A 14456-nucleotide genomic window follows, 5' to 3' on the forward strand; every position below is an offset into this window, starting at 1 on the left:
CCGTCATTGTTGTTTGGCGGGTCCAGGCTGGATTCGAACCTGCCACCTTAGGTGTATGTGGCTGGCGCCTTAGCCACTTGAGCCACAGGCGCCAAGCCTACAAACACATTTTTTAAAAGCCTGCCTTGAAGGGAGGAGGGGAGCAGTTTGTATGTTAAAAAGTGCTTTCGGCTCGGCGCCTGTGGCTCAAGTGGCTAAGGTGCCAGCCACATACACCTAAGGTGGCGGGTTCGAATCCAGACCGGGCCCGCCAAACAACAATGATGGCTGCAACCAAAAAAAAATAGCCAGGCATTGTGGTGGGTGACTGTTGTCCCAGCTACTTGGGAGGCAGAGGAAGGAGACTCGCCTGAACCCAGGAGTTGGAGGTGTGATGCCACGGCACTCTACCCAGGGGGACAGCTTGAGGCTCTGTCTCAAAAAAAAAAAAAAAAAAGTGCTTTCTGAGTTTCTACTAGATAATTTCAATGACTTAAAACATCTCTTCTCAGCTGATTCAGATTATACACAAAGGGCAGCATAAAAGGGAGACAATACAAGTAGTGTGCTGTCCCCTCTCCCAGCCTAGGACAGAACCCAAGGTTGCTCACCCCTTCTCATTCTACCTTCTAACAGTCACAAAAACCTATGTAAACAAACCCATGACAACACAGGAACAACTGAAAGGCTATCCATTCAGGCTAATATATTTGACCCATGTCAACTGAACTTCTGAATCTATGGCAACAACACTTCCTCCCTCCTCATTAGATAACCTCCATCCCCACCCCCACAATACTCTGTGTAATCACTGCCATCTACAGCTTCCTGTGCCTGAACTGTAAAACATTAGGCAAAGATACCCAAGGGCAAGGTCTGGAGAAGATGGTGCCAATGCACACTTTTGTGGGGACACCTATCCATATGCCAGCGCTAGGTCCTCATTCCTAAAACATCCTCAGGAGTACCTAATGAAAGCCCTGCTGCAATGTCTCACCTCCCTCCTCCTCACTCTCACGGGCACTCCCCTTGCCTAGCCCAATGACTGCCCCAGACTCTGTCTCCCTGCCTCTGTGCTAGACTTTTGGGACCTCAAATGATTCACAACCATCTCAGAATTCCAGTCCTGATACAAGCAATTATTACTAGCCACAAATGTCCTTTAAGGAGGTAGGGGAGCTCACAATTAGGGAAAAAAAGACATTACTTGCTGAAATTTACAATATATTTTTGGCCTTTCAACAAGGTCAGGATATTACTGCTAGAGGAATGACAACTAGGGCTCCCTTTTTAAAGGGGCTTACAAGGTGATAGATTTACCATTGTCCAAATCCAGCTTTTAGGCTAAGCAGCTAGATTTCACTAAAGAACAGACCCATCCAGGGCAGAATCACATTAACCAAACTTAGAAGGCTGACCTATGAAACCACAATGCCAAGAAACCATTATCACAGGAACCAAACCACTCTTCTCAACACAGGTGGGCCCATAATAATGATCTGCCAAATGGCCACAATGATCAGGCTAATAAATAAATGATCTGCAAAAACATTACTTGGTGAGCATGCAATCTGGTCAAAAGGGCTTATAAACTCTTAATGGCTTCAGGCTCACCTAACCTAATGAACCCATCTCATAACAAATGGTCTTGCCCACTCTACCAGAGCAATGCACAGCGACCCTGTCCAATAAAAGGCACAAAGCCCTCTCTCCTGGACAAAGACTAAATGACTAAAAAACCATCACCTGAACAACACATTCTTTCTTCAGGTGTATTATATATCCAATCAGATTACCAGCCAGGGAGCTATCTCTTTTCTTTCAGGAGACCACAAATTTTTATTGTACTTTACTATGTATTCTACTTTGATCTACAACTAGCTCTCATGAAAGTAATTACAATTGTTCTCATTTCTAAAGTCTAGAGAGCACTTTCATTCAGTAAGTAATTTACTGAGCACTTACTATATATGTCAGGCTAGTCTAGCTAGGGGATCTTCTATAATACAACAAAACAAAATTCCTGTTCTAAAGTGCATATTCTTCTTGTAATCCCTAAATACTGACAATAAAATTCACAATAAGTACTCAAAAATGACATAAAGGCCAAGGACAGTGGCTCTTGCCTATAATCCTAGCACTCTGGGAGGCCAAAGCAGGAGGATCTCTTTTTTTTTTTTTTTTGAGACAGCCTCAAGCTGTCCCCCTGGGTAGAGTGCCATGGCATCACAGCTCACAGCAACCTCCAACTCCTGGGCTCAAGCGAGTCTCCTGCCTCAGCCTCCCAAGTAGCTGGGACCACAGGTGCCCACCACAAAGCCTGGCTTTTTTTTGTTGTTGCAGCCATCATTGTTGTTTGGCTGGCCTGGGCTGGATTCAAACCCGTTACCTTAGGTGTATATGGCTGGCGCCTTAGCCACTTGAGCCACAGGCACTGAGCCAGGAGGATCTCTTGAGCTCAGGAGTTCAATACCAGCCTGAGCAAAGGGAGACCCCCACCTCTACTAAAAATAGAAAAATTAGCTGGATGTTGTGGCAGGGGCCTTTAGTCTCAGGTACTTGGGAGGCTGAGGCAGGAAGATCATTTGAACCTGAGTTTGAGACTGCTAGGCGCTAGGCTGATGCCATAGCACTCTAGCCTAGGCACAGAGTGAGACTCAGTCTCAAAACCAAAAACAACCCAAAAAAACCGCTAAATGACAAAGATAGTAGGGTAATAAAATTATCTAGAGTAAGCCTTTAATAGTATTTGTAAACATTCAACTAAATAAAGGAGAAAAAGTACATTTTGATACTGACGTAATAGTATGTAATTTTTAAATGACTCTACTAATGTCAACAATAGGCAGTTTAACTGAGCCTCTCTGAGCCTCAATTGCATAATTTATAAAATAACTAAAAGAGACAATGTATTCACATAGCCTAGAAAATACCAAAAAAGTCAAATGAATTAAGTCAAAAGATTAAGCCATTAATTCACTAACACAGTCACTATTTCCAGTGACTGATACTTCAATGGGTGAATTTAACAGTTGAAAACAATCAAGAATTGATTGGATGCTGGGTAAAAAAAAAAAATATATATATATATACACACACACATACATATATAAAAACATTTTGAGACAATTGGAGAAATGTGAATATGAACTGTATGTTGGGAAAATGAATTAGTATTTGTTTTCTTAGGTGTAGTAATGGAGATGTAGGTTGAGAATATTGCTAGGTAGGAGAACCCTGCTGTTCTGGAAAGATGCATGTTGATATACTAAAGGACAAAGCACCATGATGTCTAAAACTGGTTGGCAGAGAAGAGTATTTATGTGTGAGAGATAGAGGTGTGGCAAAACATTAACAACTGGTAGACTGAAAGAGATATTGGGATTTGTTGTGCTCATTTTTCTAACTTTTTTCTACCTTTTGAGTTTGAAAATTTGCAAAACAAAAAACATGTGATCTTAAGACTCCATCAGGAAGAAAAAAATAGCAATATAATGTCAACATAATCTCTTAGTTGAAAATATGAAGCTTACAAAAAAAGTACAAAAACCATAGTCAAAAGGTCTTAATGTCCACAAAACCAAAAAGGTTTTTTCTCTAGATTCCATAGAAAATATAACTAAAATGAAACATATCCCACAAGGAAATGATCTAGTAAGTATACTCCTGGACTAAAATAGGAAAAGGACGCCAGCTCACCAATGTGAACAGTCATGAAGACTGTCATGCAGGGCTTTCCGAAGCACCGAGTCCTTGTCATAAATGCCCCAGGTAGCTTGTAGTACAGAATCAAGTAAGCAGTCTCCTGCAGTCCGGTTCCAAAGGGCATATAGTCGACTGTCCAATCGTGTAGCCAATTCCAGGGACCAATTAATAATTGGAGATTCTTCTTCTAATTCTGTATGAGGAATTCAAGTAATATGTTCATTTTCATGCTCATGTAATTAAAGAATACTCTATAGGGGGAACACTATTTTCTTCTAAATGTAAGAAGTTTATATGTAATTTACCAATAAATACCTAAATAAATTTGATCAACCAGAATAAAAACTTTGTGAGTAGCTGAAAAACCTTGTGGCTCTAGAATAATTTACTCAACTTTTATTTTTTTTTTATTATTATTTTTTTTTTTTGGAGACAAAGTCCCAAGCTGTCACTCTGTAGAGTGCTATTATGTCACAGCTCACAGCAACCTCAAACTCTAGGGCTTAAGCGATTCTCTTGCCACAGCCTCCCAAGTAGCTGGGACTAAAGATGCCCGCCACAATGCCCAGCTATTTTGGAGGGTGGGTGGGGAGGGTTGTAGTTGTCATTATTGTTTGGCAGGCCCAGGCTGGATCTGAACCTGCCAGCTCTGGTGTATGCGGCTGGCGTCCTAGCTATGAGCTACAGGCACAGAGCCAACTTTTAATTCTTTATAACTTTATTTTCTAAAAATGTTTAACACAGAAACATGCATTCTGGAATATGAAGTAGAAAACCAAAGTTTTAAAAATTCGTACCTTTCTTTCTTTGGTAGCTCTATCTGTAAGTATTTTTAACAGTACAACATGACACTGCTCTTTAGAGCTTTACATCTTTAACATAAAATAAAGGTGCCATACACCAAACTACTCCATATCTGATGAAATAAAGCAAAAGTTACTCAGTCAGATGAAAAGGTAAATTACACTCATCAATTCCATGCTTACCTTTTTGAACATCTCTATCAAGCACCTCATCAAATAATTTTTCTTGGACTGTTGGAGGTAAGTCTTCAATATCTACAAAGAGAAAAGGCAGACTTAAAAAATCTTTTGTTTCATAACTTAAAAAATTTAATACCAACATCTAATAGTAACTTACTCTAAAATAACTCCCTTTCCATTGAAGGTTGTCAGATAGTTTTGTGCATGTATAACATATGTTGTGATATAAAACATTTCCTTCCATACTTCATTACACAAACATTTATTTAACAATAAGTAACATTTGAACGAATAACCACAGACAAATTTTGATTTGTTCTCTTCTCACACTTGGCAACCTCTGCTCAGACTTGCTATTTTCAGACTTTAGAATCTCCTTATAGGCTCGGCGCCTGTGGCTCAAGTGGCTAAGGCGCCAGCCACATACACCTAAGATGGTGGGTTCAAATCCAGCCCGGGCCTACCAAAAACAACAATGATGGATACAACCCAAAAATAGCCTGGCGTTGTGGCAGGAGCCTGTGGTCCCAGCTACTTGGGAGGCTGAGGCAGGAGACTCACTTGAGCCCAGGAGTTGGAGGTTGCTGTGAGCTGTGATGCCACAGCACTCTACCCAGGGCGACAGCTTGAGGCACTGTCTCAAAAAAAAAAAAAAAAAAAAATCTCCTTATAAAAGTTAATGAACCTTCCACATAGTCAGTCTTTTTGCCATAGTCCTCAAATATTCTGTACTCTATTCAAGTTACTTAAATGGGTATCTTAGAATAAGAAGCATCTACCTTTAAAAATAATTTTTAAAAAGAAACCATTTTCAATTCAAAATAAAAACCTAATCACTTGGGGTAAGCTAAAATATATACAGAAATTTTGGTTATTATCTCCTATTTGTAAACACCCCTCTTAATGAACATAAAAGTTCAGAATACTCAGAACTCAGATAGAAGCTTTATTTTAGAAACTCCTGGTGTGTTTACCAGTGCCAACTAATGAAAACCATTTCAGAAGATGTCTTCAACTGTCATTGAATCAAAAACTAAAAAGTTCCTTCATTAATATAGTAGAAATAAATATAATGAGTAAAAAAGGAATGAAACATTCAAGAGAATGCCAGTATCTTTCCTTCAAATAACCTAACTGCACCCATCAAAAGCCTATTTTCTGGGGCAGCACCTGTGGTTCAGTGTGTAGGCTGCCAGCCCCATAAATCAAGGGTGGCAGGCTCAATCCCAGCCCCAGCCAAACTGCAACAAACAAATAGCTGGGCATTGTGGCAGGTGCCTATAGTCCCAGCTACTTGGGAGGCTGAGGCAAGAGAATCACGTAAGCCCAGGATTTGGAGGTTGCTATGAGCTGTGTGACGCCATGGCACTCTACCGAGGGCAACAAAGTGAGACTCTGTCTCTACAAAATAAAAGCCTATTTTCTATCCTGTCTCTTAATACCAGGTAACCAATCACTACCCAATTTCAAAAGAATGGAAAATAAAGAGATACTTTTTAAAGGAAACTTTCAAAAAGGATATTTCAAATTATACCAAAGAGACCCAGAAAAAAACTCCTGGCCAGACACGGTGGCTCACAACTGTGATCTCAGCACTTTGAGAGGCCAAGGCAAAAAGGACTGCTTAAGATCAGGAGTTCAAGACCAGCCTGCTCAAGACTCCTTGCCCCTACAAAAAGTAGAAAAATTAGCCAGGTGTGGTAGCAAAAGCATGTAGTCCCAGCTCCTTGAGCGGCTGAGATGTGAGGATCCCTTGAGCCCAGGAATTCAAGGCTGCACTGAGCTATGATGAGGCCACTGCCCTCCAGCCTGAGCAACAGAGCAAGACTCCATCTCGAATAAAAACAAAAAACAAAAAAAGAAAAAGAAATCAGTTATACTATCAGCTGCTGTACTCCTCCCAGATAACTAAAGGATTCATTTACATGTAGCCCTTATACTGGTCACTTCCAGACTAAATAGGGACAGTCAAGTAATTTAAGACACATATATATAATATAGCTAAGTTATGTGCTTCCTAACAAAAATACATTTTTTACCCACACAAAAAATGTAACTATAATAAAATAAAAATTCTTTTCACATTAAATTTTGTGGTTACCTGCTGGCAAGGTAAATGTTACAAGGTCAGTTAGAAAATAGCAAGCAAAATCCCCCTTTCTCTGGTGAAGAGACGCAGCTATTTCCCTCCGGATTTGTTCTGTCAGTTCAGGACACACCATTGCTGGAATACACTTTGCTGCTTGTTGAGACACCTTAAATTAAAAAAGAAATTTTCCTCTGTATCTCATTTATCATAAATGGAAATAGAAAACAACAGTATTTAAAATAAATAAGTAAAACTGCCAAATAACGCTATGTGTTTCTTTCCTAATCTTAAATTTTTATCTTTGGTATTATTTTCTTACCAGTAGAAAGTACTTATCAGTACAACTTTTCAGGAAAAAACAGCCATAAAAATATTTTACTCTCTGATTCATTAATTGTATCTCTTAAGAATTTACCCCAAGGAAATACTCTAAAATATATTATAAATGTATGTAAAAGGGTGTTCATTAAGGTACATCACAGGAGGGAAAGGGAGTGCAGAGAACTCAAACCTAAATGGACTAACCATCATCCACCCAATAAAACTATTCTTTAAAAATAGGGAATTCCAGCTGAGAAAAGAAAATTGCAAACACTCCTCTCTCACGTTTCAAGTCTCTTGCCTTGGAATATAGCAAGTATGATATTTAAAAGGTCAGCTCTCACTGAACTCAAATACTTTCTCCCTCCCAATCTGTTATCACTCTGAAACTCTTTAAAAGTATTTGGTATTTCCAAGTTTAAAGCTCTGAAGTCTAGCCTGAAAGGAGTGAGATGTGAGGGTGTTGTAGCGAGCATTACAGCAGAGGCCTCTAACCAAGAAAATGCAATAAGCCACTAAAGCCTAGAACTTTCTTCCCCTTTTTAAATGATGCAAAGATTTAAAACTTAGGTTTCATTCACATTCAGTTTGTGGAGCTCAAGAAATCTACATATAGAATTCTGAAATCAAAGCTGAGCATACTGAGTCATATTCAGTTTATAGAGCTCAAGAATCTACATACACAGAATTTTGAAAACGAAGTTGAGCATTTGCTAATAAGGGAGACAATATGGCGTGGTGAACCCCACATGAGCCAGTAATCTCTATTCTCTTGATATCACCAACCTGGATAACCTTCTAGAAAGTAGCCTTCCAGTTACACGTGGGGCTTGGAGCATGAAACCTTCCAATAAGCCACACAGAAAATAAGGTTTACTGATAATGGCACCTACATAATATATACGGACAACTTGGTTGCAACTGCAATAAAGTAATGAGTAAACAGTAATTCAAAAATCTTGCTTACCTAACATGGCCACCTGACTCCCTACACTGAAAGCTCCTACATGAAAATTCAGTTCTACTAGACTTTATCGGCCAGGATTACCAATAAACATGCAAATTCTCATAATATCTTAACTCTATGAGCCCAATCTTTAACCAACATTCAAACATGGAGGCAGGAAGACTGCTTGAACCCAGGAGTTAGAGGTTGCTAGGCTGAGACCATAGCACTCTAGCCCAGGTGACTTTCACAAGAAAAAAAAGGTATTTTCTAATTTATCATAAATTTGATTTAGTACTTTGCTAACCATATTTCATCGATACTAATTTCTTCCATAATACTATTTTTTTTACTTTATGCATTTAAAAATAATATTTTGAGAATGTTCCACCACACTACCAACAGGGTCCATGACACAGAACCCAACAAAAACCCCTGCCCCTAGATATATGTCCCCAAATCCAATGTTCTCTTATAATCATTCCAAAAGAACTTGGTTCTCTCTGTAGACACAAAGCTTTAGACCAGACTCCCTTCCTTTCCTAAATCTCTACTGCCCTTTTTCTACCCTACAGAGTACCTATTCTACTGAAACTAAATCCATTACCAATTTTCCTCTTTAGTAAAACAATCCCTCTCCATCTCCCCCACACTGTTCCAGGGTTGGTCTACATGTCCTACAGAGTACAATGAAAGTTAAGAGTACGTCACTTCCTATGTGTTTATACACGACACTGCAGGTTCCATCTGGATCACTCTCTCACACTCGTCCTCTTTTGGATCACTTGCTCTGGGTGAAACCAGCTACCACATCATGAGCAGCTCTGGAATTGAAGCCCCTGCCAACAGCCATAAAAGTGAGCTTGGGAATGGATCCTGTAGTCCCATTCCAGCCCTTTGATGACGATAGCCCTGGCCAGCTGGACTGCAACTGTGTGACAGCCTGAAGCAAAACCATTCATCTAAGCAGCTCCTAGATTCCTGACCATCACAAATTATGTGAAGTAAATATTTGTTGTCTTAAGCTGATAAATTTTTAGGCAATGTGTGATATGGCAATACATATAAGTGATGCTCTATAATCCCACTGTTAATCCTGAGATTACTCTGAGGCATTCTGGGACTTATGATAGCCTCTCCAGAATCTGTGGCAGAATCTTCAACCAGCCTGCCAGGGACCTATGAACCCCCAAAAGTCTTTAACCCTAGTTCACAGCAGTTTTCTATATCCTTTCGCTTGCCAAAGCAATGACCTCAACTCCACACTGACAGATGCCAACTGGGCACCACAACACAAACTCAGCCAGATCTTAGACACCTAGAAATTATTTCTAACTGTTCTTTCCCATGTTCTAGAACTCTGAGCTCTCTATCTGAAAAGTGCCCTTCTCCCTTATTCTCAGTAAACCTGTCCTTTGCTTGCAACAAGGCCTTCAGCCTCTCATACCCTCAACCCAACCCTGGGTTCACTGAAATCTTACCAAAAAGAAAAAATACCTGGATAATATATCTGCATTCTGAATAACTGATTTGCAGCCTCTATCATTCATACCATCTACCTAATTATCTAACCCAGAAACCTTAGAATCCACTTGGATCCAGCTCTCTCTATAGCCAACTGATCTACTAATTCAGACTAACATGTCCATAACCTCTCTCAAATCAGCCTGCTTTTCATTTCCGCGGTGACTACCCTACTGGGCAGAGTGCTTGCCAACACCACTGCACTATCCTCCTAACTAGGCTCAACCTCTCCAGTGTGCAGCAGCCAAAACACAATCTGCCCCTCTCACACCCTTGCTCTCAAAACACGCCCTTAGGTGTTTTGTTCCTAACACCTTTCAGGACCCTCAGGGTAACTTTCAATTTCCTTGACACAGAAGGAATGCCCTCAGAATAATCTCCCCTCTTTATTACTCTCGGGATAATCTTCAAATTCCTTAACCAAAAGAACCTTCATAATTCAGACCCTACTCATCTTTCATATTCCCCTCTCTCAGTTCACAATCACCATCTAAGCTATGCTGAGTTACTACAAATACAAGGATTTGTATTAAGTCCTTAGATTCACTACAAATACCAAGATTTCTGATCCCTGCATGAATGCCTTCCTAAGTTCCTCTCTCTTCCCCACCCACTTCACATAGCTAACTTCCACATTTCCTTCAGATATTAGCTAAAATGTTACCTGCTCTAAGACAGAAGGGTATAAGCCACAGAGAATCACTGTTTATTTCTCTAATTTTCTGGAGACTCACTGAAGAGCCAATGTCTTCATAATTCTAACCCTTCTCAGCAGTGCGTGGTGCATAGTATGTACTCAAAAAATGTGTTAATTCAAAGACAATGACAGATACATGCTAAGTTTTTAAAAAACAAACACAATGATTCCAATATTGCTGTGAAATACCAGATTTTAAAGTATTATACCTTTAGGAATTATATACTGTTAAGGCTCAAGTTTGGCGTTTTTTTGTTTGTTTGTTTTGTTTTGTTTAAGTAATCCTAGCACTCTGGGAGGCTGAGACGGGTAGACTGCCTGAGCTCACAGGTTCGAGATGAGCCTGAGGAAGTGTGAGACTCCATCTCTAAAAAATAGCCAGGCGTTGTGGTAGGTGCCTGTAGTCCCAGCTACTTGGGAGGCTAAAGCAAGAGAACTGCTTGAGCCCAAGAGTTTGAGGTTGTTGTGAACTATAACACCACGGCATTCTACCAAAGGCAACAAAGTGAGACTATCTCAAAAAAGGGGGGGTGGGTGGGAAGAGGGAGCAAAAGAAGGCCAGGTGCAGTGGCTCACACCTGGAATCCTAGAGTTCTGGGAGGCTGGGATGGGTAGATCACTTGAGCTCACAAATTGAGACTGGCCTGAGCAAGAGCCAGACCACATTTCTAAAAATAGCCAGGCATTATGGTAGGTGCCTGCAGTCCCAGCTATTTGGGAGGCTGAGGTAAGAGGATCGTTTGAGCCTAGAAGTTTGAGGGTGCTATGTGCTATGATGTCATGGAACTCTACTCAAAAGAAACAGACTCTGACTCAAAAAAAAAAAAAATGGGAGGGGGCGGGGCGGGGCACCTGCGGCTCAAGGAGTGGGGTGCCGGCCCCACATACCCAGGGTGGTGGGTTCTAGCCTAGCCCCAGCCAAAAACTGCAAAAAAAAAAAAAAAGGTAGGGGAGTAAAAGTATCTGAATCTGAAGCATTTAAGAACTGTTTGGAAAACCATAATACCATCCAAAATAAAAACTAAAGAACAGATTTCCTTAATATAAAAGAACATTTAATCAAAATGCCACACTCACCTCTGTCAGCAAAATTGCCAACATATCTTGCCTCTGGAAACGTATAGCCAAGTGTACAAGAGTATACCCTACATCAAAGGCAGAAGGGCGGTTCAGCAGGCGCACTTCATCTGCAGTGAGCTGACGCGCAATATCTCCTCCTGATGACTTGTATGCTTCTATGGCAGCTAAATCACCTTCTACAACCCCTAAAACAAGTATTAAGATAGAAAAGCATTTAATTCTTTTTTATTTTTTTCAAAGAGCACAGAACTGTAGCATCACTCCAAACTCTTTAAGTGTTTCTCTGTGTTTCCTGGATCCTGAGGCATCATTTAAATGTCCTAAAGAATATAAGGAAAATTAGTTTATTTCACTCTCTTTTAAATTTTCTTCCAGAATTAGAACACCCAGTTAGGCACTTACCTTTCCATCAGTGTTGACTCCATGCTGTGGTGGAGTTTAAGAAACTACTAAAACTATATTATAATTGGCTCTAAGATCAGTAACTTAATAAGAGAAACTAGACTTCACAAAAGACATGGAGCCCCTGTTCTGGTCCTGTGTTCATTCTGACTCTGCAGAAACCGAGGAGACAGGGATGTACTTCCAGTTGGTGTTAGGCTTCTTGTGCCCTTTACACTGCATTCTTAAAACAGAATCGAAACAAATGCTGAGCTTTCCATACTCCCACACAGCTTTAAAACAAATTAGAGCGACTGAAACCATTTTCATGATAAGTTGACAATATTTTGATTTCAGATTTTTCTCATCACCAAGCCTTTCTTACACCAATTAAAAATTAATAAAGTAAAAATCGAACCATAAGGTTTCAAACTTAAAAAAAGCAAAGAAAAAAGATTTCAAGTGAAATATGCTAAAAAATAAAACAGTGCGAATCAGTTGGTTAGAGAGATAAAGCAAATGTTACTTTTCTAAATCAACGAAGAACTCTCCATTGCTACTTTATTAATCTTAATACAAATTAAAGTTAAACTTAGTTAACTTACTAAACAAACAATATGGTACTGTATAGATGATAAACAGCCTTGACAAAAAAATAGATTAGCTTTCAATTTACCCCAAATAGTGTTTAAAAAGAAAGACAGCAAGATGAAATAATTTTAAGTGTTTCCTAAGTTATATCTGGAAAATTTGTTGGGTGAAATACTAATACTAAAAAATATTCTTAGTATGCTTCCTAAAAAGAACTGCCATCTTGAATCAGGAATTACATAAATAATACATATCCTTAGAGTGTTACAGTTTGGTATAATGCAACAATTAATTTCCCACCGCTATTAAAGATAACAAGACTTAAAAATGACAATTCCCACATCTACTGGATGCTCATGACATACAAAACACCATGCTAGGCAATTATGAAAAATATAGGACAATAAAAAAATAACTCCTGACCAAGCATGGTGGCTCACATTTGTATTCCTAGCACTCCAGGAGGCTGAGAAAGGTGGATTATATGAGATCAGGAGTTCCAAACCAACCTCAGCAAAAGTGAGACCCCATCTCTAAAAACAGCCAGGTGATATAGCAGGCACCTGTAGTCCCAGCTACTTGGAAGGCTGAGGCAAGAAGATTGCCTGAGCCCAAGAGTTTGAGTTTGCTGTAAGCTATGATGATGCCGTGGTACTCATACCTGAATGACAGAGTAAGACACTGTCTCAAAAAAAAAAAAATTTAAGCTAGCTGGGCATTGTGGCCAGCACCTATAGTCCCAGCTACTTAGAAGGCTGAGGCAAGAGGATCTCTTGAGCCCAAGAGTTTGAGGCTATAGCACTATAGCACTTTATCCAGAGCAAGAGAGTAAGACTCTGTCTAAAAATAAAATAAATAACTTTTATATTTAAAATGACACTTTTAAATTTTTTTTTTAATTTTTTTGGCTGGGGCTGGATTTGAACCTGCCACCTCCAGCATATGGGGCCAGAGCCCTACCCTTTTGAGCCACAGGCGCCACCCACAAAATGACACTTTTAAATCCCATTTGTAATCCATAAAAGGCCAGCTTCAAAAGTTTTAAACTCTGATGACAGATCCTTTCTGCAAATCTAAATCATCTTCCCAGAAAAATGACCCCCTGCCTCCAATATACTTTTTTTTTTTTTTTGAGATAGAGTTTCACTTACTTGTCCCCAGTAGAGTGCCCTGGTGTCATAGCTCCCCACACCCTCAAACTTTTGGGCTCAAGCAATCCTTTTGCATTAGCTTCCCAAGTAGCTGAGAGTACAGGCAACCACCACAACAACCAGCTGTTTTTATTTTATTTCATGTTATTTTTAGAGATGAGTTCTCACTCTTGCTCAGGCTGGTCTCAAACTCATGAGCACAAACAATCCCAACCACCTCGGCCTCCCCGAGTGCTGGGATTACAGGCGTGAGGCACCACGCCCAGCTGCATATACATTTTTTCAGGTTAAGAACCTATATTAAATAAGAATGCCCTGCCTTCTTACAGGAAGTTTTATTTTCACAGCAATGTAGGTTAATACATTCCTCACTATGAATATATACAAGTTCAGCTATAAACCCCCCACCCCATTATAGAGAGCTTCAAAACATCCTTATGAGGAACAGTGCCCTGGCATGAGACAAAGAGGATAAATCTTCTCAAGAGGGCAAGCCTTGAGAATAAACCAGAAAGTGCTACTTGAATTAAAAACAAATCTATGGTTGAAGAGTTTTCTAATTCTAGTATGTCCAAGTACACAAAGAACTCAAAACTTATCTGTTTTTTATGGAGACAGAGTCTTGCTCTGTAGCCCGGAGTAGAGGGCAGTGGCATCATAGTTCACTGCAATCTCAGTCTGGTCTCAAGTCATTACTCCGGCCTCAGCCTCCACAGTAGGTGAGATACATCTACAAGGCATGTGCCACCACACTAATTTTCTAATTTCAGTAGAGCTGGGTCTCCCTCTTGCTCAGGCAGGTCTTGAACTCCTAACTCTCAAGCAATCCTCCTGCCTTGGTCTCCCACAATGCCAGAATTAATTGCAGGTGTGAGCTACCAGCCCATTTAATCTGTTTAATGAATAATTAAGTATAATCTGATAGAGCCCATAACTTTTTGAATAATAATGAAGTTTATTTTAATTTAGAACTAAGCGGCTCGGCGCCTGTGGCTCAAGCGGCTAAGGC

At 39.9% G+C, this 14456-nt stretch overlaps 1 protein-coding gene across 4 annotated transcripts in view; it reads right to left on the bottom strand.

The window, feature by feature from the left end:
• ZRANB1 (zinc finger RANBP2-type containing 1) overlaps positions 1-14456 on the bottom strand; it is a 67602-nt gene that overhangs the window by 11330 nt on the left and 41816 nt on the right. For all 4 annotated transcript variants that reach the window (XM_012807787.2, XM_012807786.1, XM_023515603.1 and 1 more), the window contains exons 3-6: positions 11322-11509; positions 6769-6922; positions 4671-4742; positions 3679-3877 (exon numbers count right to left, since the gene is read on the bottom strand). In XM_012807787.2, coding sequence (XP_012663241.1) covers positions 3679-3877; positions 4671-4742; positions 6769-6922; positions 11322-11345 — 449 coding nt within the window. In that variant the 5' untranslated portion in view covers positions 11346-11509. The remainder of the gene's footprint in view (positions 1-3678; positions 3878-4670; positions 4743-6768; positions 6923-11321; positions 11510-14456) is intronic.

This window comes from Otolemur garnettii, unplaced genomic scaffold (genome assembly GCF_000181295.1).
Source record: "Otolemur garnettii isolate 467f Iridium unplaced genomic scaffold, OtoGar3 scaffold00075, whole genome shotgun sequence".
Classification (NCBI taxonomy): domain Eukaryota; kingdom Metazoa; phylum Chordata; class Mammalia; order Primates; family Galagidae; genus Otolemur; species Otolemur garnettii.